At 43.1% G+C, this 13,223-nt stretch overlaps 1 protein-coding gene across 2 annotated transcripts in view; it reads right to left on the bottom strand.

The window, feature by feature from the left end:
* The window catches only part of SCAF4 (SR-related CTD associated factor 4), a 66,149-nt gene that overhangs the window by 27,270 nt on the left and 25,656 nt on the right, over positions 1 to 13,223 (bottom strand). For both annotated transcript variants that reach the window (XM_074997053.1, XM_074997062.1), the window contains exons 9-12: positions 10,501 to 10,609; positions 9,774 to 9,941; positions 3,958 to 4,046; positions 1,633 to 1,823 (exon numbers count right to left, since the gene is read on the bottom strand). In XM_074997053.1, coding sequence (XP_074853154.1) covers positions 1,633 to 1,823; positions 3,958 to 4,046; positions 9,774 to 9,941; positions 10,501 to 10,609 — 557 coding nt within the window. The remainder of the gene's footprint in view (positions 1 to 1,632; positions 1,824 to 3,957; positions 4,047 to 9,773; positions 9,942 to 10,500; positions 10,610 to 13,223) is intronic.

Below are 13,223 nucleotides of genomic sequence, written 5' to 3'. Positions count from 1 at the left end.
TTCTGCTTCAGCCTTTACCCACAAATATCAGAGGACCAAGATCAAGGTCTCTTATTTTGTCTAATGTGATTACAGGAACTACCTTTACACCCCCAGGGAAGATGTAGAAGAAACCTCCATAGCTTTTGTCTAGAATTGCAGACGACGCCACAAGGTTCAGTATCATACTCCATGCACATTCAGATTCAGACAGAACTAGAGTGCTGAGCAGCAGATAAGAGGAACCAAGCTGCTCAACAATTCGGGGCAGACGTATTGTGAGAAACCAAGAGATCTTGGGAGAGGCCAAAGACCAAGATGAAGTGCAGACTTGAAATGGAGATGGCAGGAATTCACACAAACAGCTTTGGAATAGGACGAGAGAAGACTCTCATTATGATTTGGGATTGTTTCTTCCTAGGTGCACCCAGGCAGGTGCATCCCAACCCAGGTAGCCCAAGTCTACCCAAGGCAATCCTGAACACAGACTGACATGGAGGAGACTCATCCTTTCATCTGGACTTTTAGATGGGTCCTGTATAGGAAGAGGCAACAATCCTGACACAAGAAAGTTCCCCTGATCTTTAGGAGACCCAGTCTTCATCTGAGGAACTGGTGACACCAAGAGAGACAGAAACACTTGGCACAACTGAAGATGCACCTGTAGTTCAAGGGCATTCTCTCCTCCCACACTATCATCAAATCCAGGTCTTCGGTTTTTTTCTCTCTCTCTCTCTCTCTCTCTCTCCTTGAAGTTCTTCCTATATTTGATAGAAAATCTCAAAGGAAGCTCAATGTCTCCTCACAGCCCAGGCCTAACTCCATCACAGATCAGAGAGCAGCACTGCCAAAAGCGAATAGCAACCACTTCAAATCTAAATCACCCTTGGCACTAAGAAGTCAGCACAGGTGATGCTGGTAACATAAGAATCTCAAGCAGCATAGGGATGGCTTTCCCGCAATGAGGGCTCTATGACACTAGCACTTATTGAAAGTGCATTGTCTGAGGTTTCACATCAGTCAAAGGTTTCCACGAATGAGAGGGACAATCATGAACATCTAGTCCCACATCCTGTGTAACTCAGATCACAGAACCTCCCCAAAGTAATTCCTAGAGCAACTCTTAGAAAAACATCCAAACTTACTTTTGGTATCTTTCTGTAACTTACTAGTTCAAACTAAGAGCAACACTTAAAGCAATCTCCTCTCTTCCCAATCTCCTCTGCCTACCACAATCTATCATACGGATCAGACAACATGCAATGAGGTCAAGTGGGGAAGGCATCATTAGATTTCCAAATATTTGGGTCCCCTGAGAATGTTCAGAAGTGATTTTGCACTCATTTGTAATTTGTCCACAGGTCTCTCAAACATGTCACTGATATTTTGTCTACTTAAGCATTTTAGAAGCTAAATTCCATGAATGAAATTTCAACTGTTTTGGGTATAACATTTGTCTGGAATTGTAATAATTTCTTCAGCCTCCCAGAACTCAAAACTGCTACAAGAAATGTCCTCACTTTTTTCTTTTATAAAATTAACCTGCTTACAGAGAAAATGTTCAGCACCTAAGAAATGGTACTGTAATAAGAACAAATACGTAAAGAAGCTGCCTTTCCTTTGAAAGTAAAATAAGCAAAAGAGAACACTGACCACTGACAGTTTCTGTTTTGATTTGAGGAAGCCCTTTTGACCTGCGTTCTCTCTCTTTTTCTCGTTCACGCCTTTCCTGCGACCGAGATCTAGGAGAGTGTCGGCGTCTATCCCGGGATCGGGAACGAGAGCGACGATGACGTGACCTTCGAGACCGAGATCCAGACCTCGAGCGCCTCCTTTTCGGAGATCTAGTTTTAAATAAAAATATTAGCAGATGATGTGTTGTCTAAACACACAGTATAAACGTATTCAAGTTCGACCTCTATCATGCAGCTTGCCATAGTCTGGCATGATCTTTGGTCCAGCATCCTGGACTCATGGGGAAAAGCTGGACTTGCTCTTAGCAGCTCCTCTTCCATTGTCACAGAGCTTGTGGAGCAACTCAAATAGCTTGCTTGTGATGTTCAAGCTCAGGGAAGGCAGGGGAAGACTGGGGCCAGGGAACACTTGAGGGAAAAGGTAGCAGGACTGTGGAGCACACCCCCAGGGTAGAGGCCAGCAGAGCAGCCTGGCTGCCATAGTGTTCAGTGCTCTCCTGTGAGGCTGTGTTCCTGGGACTCTGCAGCCACCCTGACTCTTCCCCTGAGCTTCCCTCCCCCAGTCTCCACTAGGTCAACTCCTCTAGTGCCACTGGAGCAGAGCCTGGTAGCTGGTGGTAGCACAGGAGCCAGCACTGACCTCCTTTGGTCCAGCAGATTCCCTTGTTCAGGACCAGTCAGCTCCCAAGGGTGCCGACCAGAGAGGCACAACCCGTATTTGACTCAGAAGTGAAAGTTCAACAACTAATTTTTTTGAACCATCAAATCAAGCTTCAGTGTGTGTACACGCTGGACATTTATAAAATAACATATCCTTAATAAGTATGCATATAGTAAACTTAAGCAATTACACATTTTATCTATACTACACATTTGTTATAATTTATTATTCCATCTGTGAGTATACGTCAGCCATTTTTCAATTTCTAATATCCTCTATCTCTTTGGTGTTACTCTTGCATTATGGCACAAAATCCAAAATTGAATATATCACAGAATATGTACACAGCTAAAAGTGAGGGCAAGTTTTCTCACAAAGACTAAACAATTAATGGAAATATCAGTCAAGAAGACTGTAACCTAGCTTCATAACTGTTGTTTGAGGTGCGCTGCCCATGTCCATTTCAAGTTGGTATGGATGTGCTATATGCAGTCGTCAGAAGGCTGTTGCCCCTAGCAGCATCTGTCAGGTCAGTCCACATGCAGCCCCATGAAGGCAAGACTTCAGGGCTTGCTTAGACTGACCCCACAGGCACCAATAAGGGAAAGCCTACTGACAGCTGTGCTTGAAGCCCACATACACCTTATGAACAAGCAAACAATACTACACTACTTCACACTATAACCTAAAGCTAAGTGAACCTAGATACAGTAACCCTCCAAAAAAAACCCCAAGTAAAGTGCTGCAAAGTGGTAGCCCTGATCATTTAGTTCGTGGCGTTTTGGCAGCACGGAACTAGCACCTCAGGATTCTGTTAGCACATGCTGTCTTTCTGATAGGCAAAACCTACTGCCCACAAAATACTCAAGATCCCATGGATCTTTTTGTAAAAGTACGGCTGTCAACTCTAAAATCCTGATCAAATTAAATAACTACATTCTGCCTATTTAAGATTATTCCAGTAACAGCAAATCAAGAAGTTATTCTTCACTTCTACCAGGTCAGGAGAAATGATATCAATGGTGCTGAATGGTTCTCATGTCATTCAAGCAGTATTCAAGCTGCTTTCAGAAATGCAAGTATAACACTACTGCAGCTATTTATTTGCCCTCCTCCTAATTACAGTAATATCTAAAAGCTTCACACTCTTTAAATGTACGTACCAATACAACCTATGCTGTGAGGTAAGGAGTTCATTTTATTCATGGAGAAGTGAGATGTAAGGATACTAAGCACATGTCGACACCAGTAAATTTATTAGTATAGTTATCCACACACCCTTTGTGCATTCTCTTATTCTTGAGTGTTTCCACACAGGGATTTATGCTACTATGCCTAAAGTAGTAAAATTATAACCATAAATTTCCCAGTTTTGAGATGCCCTTAGTGACTGTTTAAGATCAACCAGGAAGAGCGGGGAATTAAAGCCAGGATTACAGAGTTCCAGGCTACCAAACTAACCATGGGGCCCATCACTCCTCAACATAGAAACACTCAGCAAAACACTTTGAATCCTTTTGATGATATATGCTAAAGTTATATTTTTATTATATCTATATCTCTATCTATATATAAAAAAAATTAGAATGTATATATTTTCCTTCTTAAAATACATGAACTTACCTTGATGCTGATTTAGACCTTGATTTTCTAGTATCAGAAACATGTCGTTTAACTTCCTGAACACAGGGCTGCTGTTCCACCTCCATATCCTAAAATGTCCCACAAGTTAAAATACTGTCATTATTGCAAATATTAATTTTAATCCAGTGTGACTAGACTCACTAAGTCTACTGAACAAGTTGCATTCAATTCACAAATATCTAGACTAAAAACCATATAAACGATATTTTGTCCAAAACACAGATTTTACTGTTTTATTCACCAGTGCAAAAATATGCATTAGTGATAAATACTATTACAATGACAACATTTTAAAAATAAGTCATACAAAACTCATCTTCAATTTTTAATTCATTGATTTTTCTTCAAGATTGTTAATTCCAACACATTATTAGATATAAATATTTCCACAGTGAGAATGGGGTACTAGTAATGAATGACTGTCAAGCTAAAAAAAAAAAAAACATGCTTGTTTTTTCTCAAATTTATTGTTTCAAGTAACACTCAAAATCACCTAGTCTGCGTCTCACGATGTGTTCCATAGCAACGGAGACAAATCCATGTTAGTCTGTATTCTAACAGAACAAACCAGCAGTCATATAGCACTTTAAACACTAACAAAATAATTTATTAGGTGATGAGCTTTCATGGGGCAGACCCTGATCTGAACAAAACAGCTGGCTTGTTAATGTGTTCCAAAACAGTAAAACTATTTCCACTAGCTGCCAATTCAAGTTCTCCATTTAGGTATTAGATTTTGTTTGAACACTGTCTTCCAACTGAGCACTAAAAGATTAAATCCCCGGAAAAAGTCAGATACGCATGCAGGGACATGCCATCATTCTGGCAGGGGGGAAGACTACTGAGCCTTTCTGGGACTGTTCAACAACAACAGAGATACATCTGCAAGACTTGCTCTGCCTGGAGGGATGGTCGTAAAAAGGGAAAATCTGCCCAGAGGAAGAAGCCATGAAGGAGGAGGAGGACTGTTCCAACTCACAGTCAGACAACAGCAGAGACTGGGTCCAGCCTGCACCCCAGTGGGAGCCTGGGGCATGCTCCCTGCCTGCTCTGCCCCAGCTCGCTTAGAATGGCCTGGCACTGAGGGCCCTGTACTTTTCTGACTGGTGTCCAGATCGGGGGTGGGGGGAATTGGGGTGCAGGGTCTGGGAGAAGGGTATGAGCTGGGTGTTTGTAGGGGGTATGGGACAGAGGACTGGGGAAGGAATAAGGAAGGGGCTTGGGTGCCAGAATCAGGTTCTAGACAAGAGGTGCTTACCTGCATGGCTCCCAGACAGCAGCCCAGCAGGTCCCTTAGATAAGCCCCTGGCTTGCTGCACCCCAGCTCACTGCTCAGAGCAGCCAACTCCAGGGGCCATGTGCTTCTCTGAGAGCCACGGCAGGTTTGGGGAAGGGTGTGGGTTGGAGGGGGAAGCTTCTTGCACTGCCTCTGCACCCAGCACAACCTTGCAATCCCCACTGGCTAGGAACTGCGAGTCTGCCTAAGGGGCCTGCTGTTCTGTTGGCCAGCAGCCATATAGGTAAGTCCCCCTCCTGGCCAAAGCCTGCCTCTGGCACCCCCACCTCTGCCCCTGCTCCGGCACCCAGGTCACAACCCTCTCCCATTTCCCTGCATCCCAATCCCCTGCCCCAGTTCATAACCACCGTCTTCACCCAAATTCCTCTCCAGACTCCCATATCCCCTCCTTCATGCCAATCCCCTACCCTGAGATCACTTCTGCACCCAGCCTCCATTCTAAACCCTCCATGAATCTCATGGAAGAGTAAAGCCCTTGACCACATAAAGTCTCAGAGTGGTTTCTAACAAAAAATATTGCCTACTGTTAATCTGGACAAAGCCCCTGCCCCTCACAGTCTGCAAGAAGGGAACTTTGCTCTGAAATGTTTTCGGAGTTGTGAGGCTCAGTGTGGGACTCTCCCTTAAGCAAAGTCTATAGAGGAGGGCAGATAGGGTAGAGGTGGTAGGTGACATAATGGGGTTTGTAGATGATAATGAAATGATAATGTAAGACTCCCTCTACTCTGTCTCTACCCCTCCCCATTAAAAACAGAGAGCATGGCTCCACCACATTCTGTTCCATGCTTCCCAACATTCCACCGTCCTTCCAGATTCCATGTCTCAGACTTTTTCTACTATCAGGTCTCTGGTGAGAGAGACCTACAAGGAGGGCAAAGTGTCATTTCCACAAAATGGGAGATCAAATATTATCAAGCAGCCACACTCTCTCAAAAATACCCAGCCACATGAATCTTCAAAGATAAAAAAAACGTTCGTCTTGTCTGGCCAACTGAATGAAGCCAGCCGTCTTTCAGAAATACAGGTGTAGCAAAGATCCAACTTACGGATTAGGAATGTAAAATGTTAACCTATTACCCAGTAAGATTTAGACTTACCAGGTAACCAGTTAACCAGACATTCCCCAAGCCTGGCAGATGGCCAGCTGTGCCATACCCAGAGCAACTCTGGCTGCACTGGGCTGGCAGAGACCCAGACAGCAGGTAGAACCCTGGCCACAGCTGCCTTCACAGTGGGCAGGTTAGCAAGGAATAGCCTCCACCATGTCTGCTCCACAGACCCAGCAGAATACCAATCCAACTTCCCTGCGCCAGCCCACCAACTGTTAGCCAGTTAAACTATATAATTTTAATTTTTTAACCAGTTCACTACACTAACTGATATTTATGTCCCTATTATGAGCTCTCAGAGCAAGTAAACTGATCAGCAGAGCCCCCAGCTTTTTAGAAGACTGAGGCATTCTAAAAGTTCTGTTTTCTCACCCCGTACACTTAAGCTGAAATCTAAATTTTGCCTGAACATATAAAGGTGGAGACTGCTAAATTCAGACCTTCTGCCCAACACAGAATCCAAAAGACGTTCTCAAAAGAGACAGGGTAGGTGTCGCCCTAAATCACAGAGAAAGCAACTATTAGGCACCACAGCTTTCCCAATTGTCTATAAACCAAAAGAATGACTGTGCCTCGTGAATTCGCATGGGAACTGCCCCCACCCATTCCCCATCCCCACACGCACTTGGCCAGGTAGGCACCCCCAGCAAACCAGATACTAGGAATTCAAAAAAAGTCTTCCTTCATTGTTTTTGTAGATTTGTTTCACCTTCTCAGGGATTAAAAGACTTCAGTGACCAAAATGATCTCTGAGGAGAGATCAGGCACTGATCCTACTGACAGAAGAAATACCTGTGCCAAAAATAATGTAAAGGATGGGCCTTCAACCTGAACGTGGGCAGTAAGTGATCAATCCCAGACGAATGAATGGCTTGTGAAATAGTTGTTGTAAGGGTTTGAATGCAGGCTCTAAACCAATTTTGATTTGTCACTGTATTTTTATTATTTTATATAAAATTGTAGCACCTAGGATGCCCAGTCTTGGCATTATAAAAATAATGAACAGAAAGGACAGTCCCATTCCAAAGAGTTTACACTTTAAGTCTGCAGGAAGAAAGACACTTTCAATGTGTGTGCAGAACCTGAGCTCTGTGTAGGTTAAGCCCCACAAAAATGGTACAGTGCACTTGTGTCAGATGATCATAAAGGAGTGTTGAAGAATCTGAAGCATTCTCCAGAAGTTCTAAATCACCTTGTCTGCTCCAAAATCTGAGGTGCTTGTCATCCAAGCGACTGAACACCATATACCCTCTTCTATGAGGAACACGAAACATGACCACCACCATCTTGAGAACATACATGAAGTGGCCCCCCTGAAAAAAGACACACAACTCCCCCCCAAAAGGCGGGGGCATGGTGCGGGGTGCAGGTACTGAAAATGGAGGTGATCTCCATATTCACAGGTATCAGAAACATGATATAATGGAAACAAGCAAACATGGTGCTTTTTTTTTTTTTTTTAAAATAAACATTTATACAACTTAAACAGCCCCCTTGCTGGATGTCCTGAACTAATCTACAGTGCTGCATTTTACTGTCAGAATTTACAGGAAACTTGACCGGGACTGGGACTAATCCACATCATTATTTTTTGGGAGCCAAGGTGAACCTTAAATACCAATCTGCCTCTTCAGGAGTGAAGCCAGTGGAACTGCCTACAGCTGGTAATGAACCGTGTCCTAAAGATGTGCCCATTTGCCTGGGCTGAAGAGAAGCAGCAAATTAGGGACATGAAATTTGGACAAAGGACATAAAAATGAGGTAGCCACATTGCACAATGTCCAAATGACACAGGTCCCAAATGGATTTAGCCCAACCTGACAGAAACCTTCTCAAGCTGGTCCTGATAGGGAGGCAGAGTTCAAATCAATCCTCTCGCTACTCAGTGAATCCTAACAAGTAATCTTTCTGTTCACTGAAAGAAAGGTTTGTTAGTAGCATTCACCACAGTATCCCTTAAAGTTCTTAGCCTGAAAAAAGCCGTCATTTTTGTCTTTGTGTATAGAAATCTCATTCATGTTCCAGGCCTCAACAATTAACTTCTTGTGCTATAAAAGCCTTCATTAGATATAGGGTGCATCTACACTAGGAACCAACTCTGACGTTAACTCACGTTTTCCCTTACGTGGTTACGAAGTTAACTTCGAAGTAAGGGAGACCAACTTCAAAGTCCTTACTGCATTCCTGGGAATGGAGTAGTACCCTTAGGGTGTGTGTAGATGCTCAACTCTGAAGTCTGTTACTTCAAAGTAAGCAACTTCTAAGTTATTTTTGTAGTGTAGACATGGCCATATTCTATCTTCACAACTTGTCCCATGACTGAAACTGAATGTATACCCTGATTATGTGAAATCCCCACCACTGGAGATATTTAAGAGTGGTTTTGATAAGCACCTATTAGGGATGGTCTAGACAGTGCTTGGTCTTGCTGCGAAGGCAGGGGACTAGACAATGATCTGTCAAGGTTCCTTCCAGTTCTAGTGTTCTATGATTCAATTGTGGAGCAGAATAAAGAGCATAAAGAAAGTTTTTTAGAATCACAAGCTGCATCATAAATGGAGAAAATATGGTATGTATTACAGACCCTCTTTTTGTAATCTCCATTTAGATGATTTACTAGTTTTATAAAAGGAAGTTCTGGAGGGACTACATAGATTATAAGTACATGCAAGGCGGCAGAAAATGCAAACAAACTTCTTTCAGAGAACATTCAAGTTAAAAGACTTAAATTCTTGAAGGAAATTGCTTCTCAAAAAGTATTTTAAGGAGCAAGTTTTACAATCTGTTTTGGACATGGCAAAATTTTGACTTCCTCTGTCAAGGAACTTCATGTAAATTTATGTGAGCATTTGCTCACTGACCAATTAGAGGGCACCAGCCACACAGAATCCATAATATCCTCCAACAAATCTGAGATAAGGAACTATCCCTTCCCTATTTTTTTCATTTTAAGGGGAACATCTTGGAATTTTTGAATACCCCTCTATTTCAAATACCTTGTTATTTTTAAAATGAGCTCAGTCCTATAGATTACCTCCAAAATTAGAGTCAGCATGATACCAATGCAAACACTTTGAGGAGAGAAAATATTCTCACAGCTCGTTGGGCCAGGAGGGAGAAATGAGAAGAGATGAACTGACTATAAGATCCAGATCTAAGGCTTTTCCCAAACCGAAGCTGGCAAAAAGCAGGTGTTGTTTCTGCTACACAGAGGCAGAAGACTTTTGGTGCAATGTCTACTGATGCTCTGTGGCACCTAAGCTTCTATCAAGTGAGCTACCTCCACGAGCATCTGTGGGCATGGTTACCATCAACAGTTTGACAGATTGTTTGCCAGTGCTTTTAAAAGACTGGGAGCATAACATTGTATTGATGTCAAGAGTCCTCACCTGTTGATGTGTTTTCTGTATATGTGGTTCACTCTGTACTGGGAAAGGAGATTGGAAAGTTTGCTGTACAGCTGGGGTTGCTGGTATCACAGGCTGAGTAATAGGAGGAAACTGGGGGGTAGGCAGAAGTCCAAAACCTGGCATTTGTCCATTAGGAGGTAATGGGACCTGTGGGAGGGAGAGAGAACACGCATTTCACAGTCTCAGCGAAATATTACTACTTCAACAATAACAATAATGGAAATCTGCACATTTTGCTCAGAGCAGCATTGCAAGTTCTGTTAAAAAAAAAAAAAACAACATACCACATATATACATGAGCTATTTGTGTTCAAATATCTCCCTAGTTGTGTGTCCCCTTTTAAAGCAAAACTGAAAAATTTTGCATGCAATATCATTACAACATGTAAAATACATTAACAAGCCACACAGAAGATATTTAGAACTAAGTTGCACTACTTCATGGTACTGACAAGGCTCTGACGCTGCAAATACGTTAAAGTATTGCAACTGGAGTGAATGGGAGCACATATGAAATTACAGATGAGTATAGTTTATCATAACTAATGGTATATACTAATGTTATTTCTTCCTATTTAACCAGGTTCCTTCTAGCTCCACGCATCAAAAATGTTAAATAATCCCATATTTAAGATGTCTAATCTTCATATGTTAATAAAAATAAATTTCACAAAGGAAATAAATCTCAAAAATAATTCAAAGCTACCTGGTGATGCATTGCATCTTGCTGCATTCCCATCAGTCTTGGTTGAAATGGGTCTATATTTGGGAGCTGTGGATATACTGGTGGTTGCATACCTTCTCCTGGAAATCCACTAGACAAGGCAATGTTAATGTGTAAACATTCTGTTTTTACAATTAAAAACCTCATACATATTTCAAATTTAGATAAAATTTAGCTGAATATTCCATAAAAACCAATCATCCCATTACATGTAGAGCTGGAGGTGATTTCTTTAGCTAAGGCTACCTAAAACTAGGCTTTATAAAGATCCCATTTTCAATCGTAACTTTGCCAGAATTTTATCATTCAAGCTGAGATTTTTCATGCCAGATGTCTGTTCCAGACAATCACTCCACTCACGCTTCAGCAAAAAAGGCCGATGGTTGAGAATGAGGTTATAAAAACATTTAGCTCAAGTTAAAAAAATTCTCACAAAATGTTTTGTTGAGAAATGCTACTATCCCACATGCTTTGGAACAGGACCTGAAATGTGGCAGAAGGAGAATGGAGGGAGAAGAGGGATGGGTGTCATGCTGGAATCGGAGAAGCGCCTTTTGACGCCTTATTATTCCAGCGGTGCACAAAGTAGGGGACACACCCCCTCGAGGGGAGGGTGTGAAATTCTATAAGGGGGGCTCAGCGTCATCAGCCTCCCTCTCCTGCGGTTTCTGTTGCCTCCTCTGTAGCACAGGCTGGTTCCCCCAGCCTCCTCCCTACACCCCCCACAGCCTCCGCTGCCACTATTGCCAAGGGAGCATGGTGACCAATGGTAATGGTGTCCTGTCCGCCACAGCTCCCACTTGACCAATCAGAATGCGTGGAGGTGTTGCTGGGAGCCCGTGTGTCAAGCAATGAGGGCAGCCAGCAAACTCGCAGCTTGGTAATGTGACATCTGGCCCTCATAGCACACTGGCACCAGGGATCTCCCCGCCTCCCAAGATGTCAGTGCAGAGCAAGTGCTACCGCCCGGGAGGTGGGTGGGGGCAGTGCAGGATGGTGCTGCTGCCACCCATTAACACAGCAAAACCAAGGGTCACCATCTCCCTGCTCTACAGTGGCACCATGTTCCATGGCCAGCACAGCAGCAAGGACAACACCTACAAGATGGAGGTGGTGATGCAGGTAAGCCCCTGGAATCCCCCTGTTCACTGGGCCCTGAGTGACCTCCCCACTTCAAGCTACCCACCCCACTAACCCCTCCCCTCTTTGTGGCATCCCTTCAGTCCCCTGCATCCCCTTTTGTGGTCCTCTCTGAGGTTGGGGGTGTGTTGGGGCGGGGGGGGGAGCTGCTAACTGAAAGGAGGAAAAGTGGGGCCAGACATAAAAAGTTTGCTCACCCCTGCCTTATTCAGTACACAAAAACAGACAGTGCTCAGGAAATTAACCACATTTCCAAAGTGACCTGGGTGTTTATAAAACCTTTGTCTCTTTTGTTGCAGAAGTTAGAAGGCGTTTAGCAAATGAAACTGTAAAAAGATTCGACTCTTAGCCATGACTCTGCAATAGATTTCCTTTGTGATGCAGGACAAGTTACGTACACCAAACTTTTCAGTGCGAGTTCCCCGTTTTCTGTCTGTCCAACCTGAGACAGCTGAAGTCTTGTTTCCAGAAATGTTGCACACTCAACTACAACTGGAGGCAGTGGGAGCTGTGTTTTAAAAACATTTAATGTCCTCCAAACATATTAAGTGTAATGAAAATAACCAGGCCTACTATGGCCTCAAATGGTACACCCAAAATTGGAGGATACTTTTGGTCTTAGTTTTAATATGCCTTACTTCCCACTTGTAAAATGGGGATACTACCACAAATTTACTTCAAAAAAGGTGTTGTGAAGGGAAATCCATTATTGTTTGGGAAATAAGCAGATGCCATGGAGATGAACACCATTAAAAATAACTCAGTAGGAAATTTAACAGTTCTGCACTCACTGAAGAACTGGGGTGGTGTGTGACAAATAAGACACGAGGCCACATACTCAGTTTTTTTAGCTGCTTAATAACTACTCATTCATTGAGCATCATGAATCCTTTGCACCGAATGAGGCAGTAGCCCCACTGGAAAAAAATATGTAATCCCATAAAGTCTACCATAATGCATATGCACAAAGGGCCAAAAAGAGATTGCACATGAATTAAAGATGCACTTGACTGAGTGGTTACGATTGCAAATTCAATTTTTTTTTAGCAATTCTGTTTCTTTCCTCACCAGCAAAGCACTCAATTTTATTAACAAAACACCCTGAAATTTAAATATAATTGGAGATACACATCACCTAGAACTAGAAGGGACCTCTGGAGGTCATCTAGTCCAGTCCCCTGCTCTCTTGGCAGGACCAAGCACCATCCCTGATAGCTATTTGCCCCAATCCCTAAATGCCCTCCTCAAGGATTGAGCTCACAATCCTGGGTTTATTTTGGCAGGCCAGTGCTCTAACCACTGAACTTATCCCTCCCTGCAAAAATGGAGATTATACCTGTCTCATAGAGCTGGCAGGGACCTTTAGAGTTCGTACACTCCAGTCCCCTATGCTCACAGCAGGACCTACACCACCACCCTGCCAGATATTTTTTCTTTGCTTCAGACCCCTAAATGGGCCCCTCAAGGATTGAACTCACAACCCTGGGTTTACAAGGCCAATACTCAGCTCACTGAGCCCATCCACTGGAAAAAAAAAAAAAAAACCACACCACACAGAATTGAAA

The sequence above is a fragment of the Carettochelys insculpta genome, chromosome 1, assembly GCF_033958435.1.
Source record: "Carettochelys insculpta isolate YL-2023 chromosome 1, ASM3395843v1, whole genome shotgun sequence".
Lineage (NCBI taxonomy): Eukaryota > Metazoa > Chordata > Testudines > Carettochelyidae > Carettochelys > Carettochelys insculpta.
Note: the sequence above shows the minus strand (reverse complement) of the source record. Positions and strands in the feature narration are given on the sequence as shown.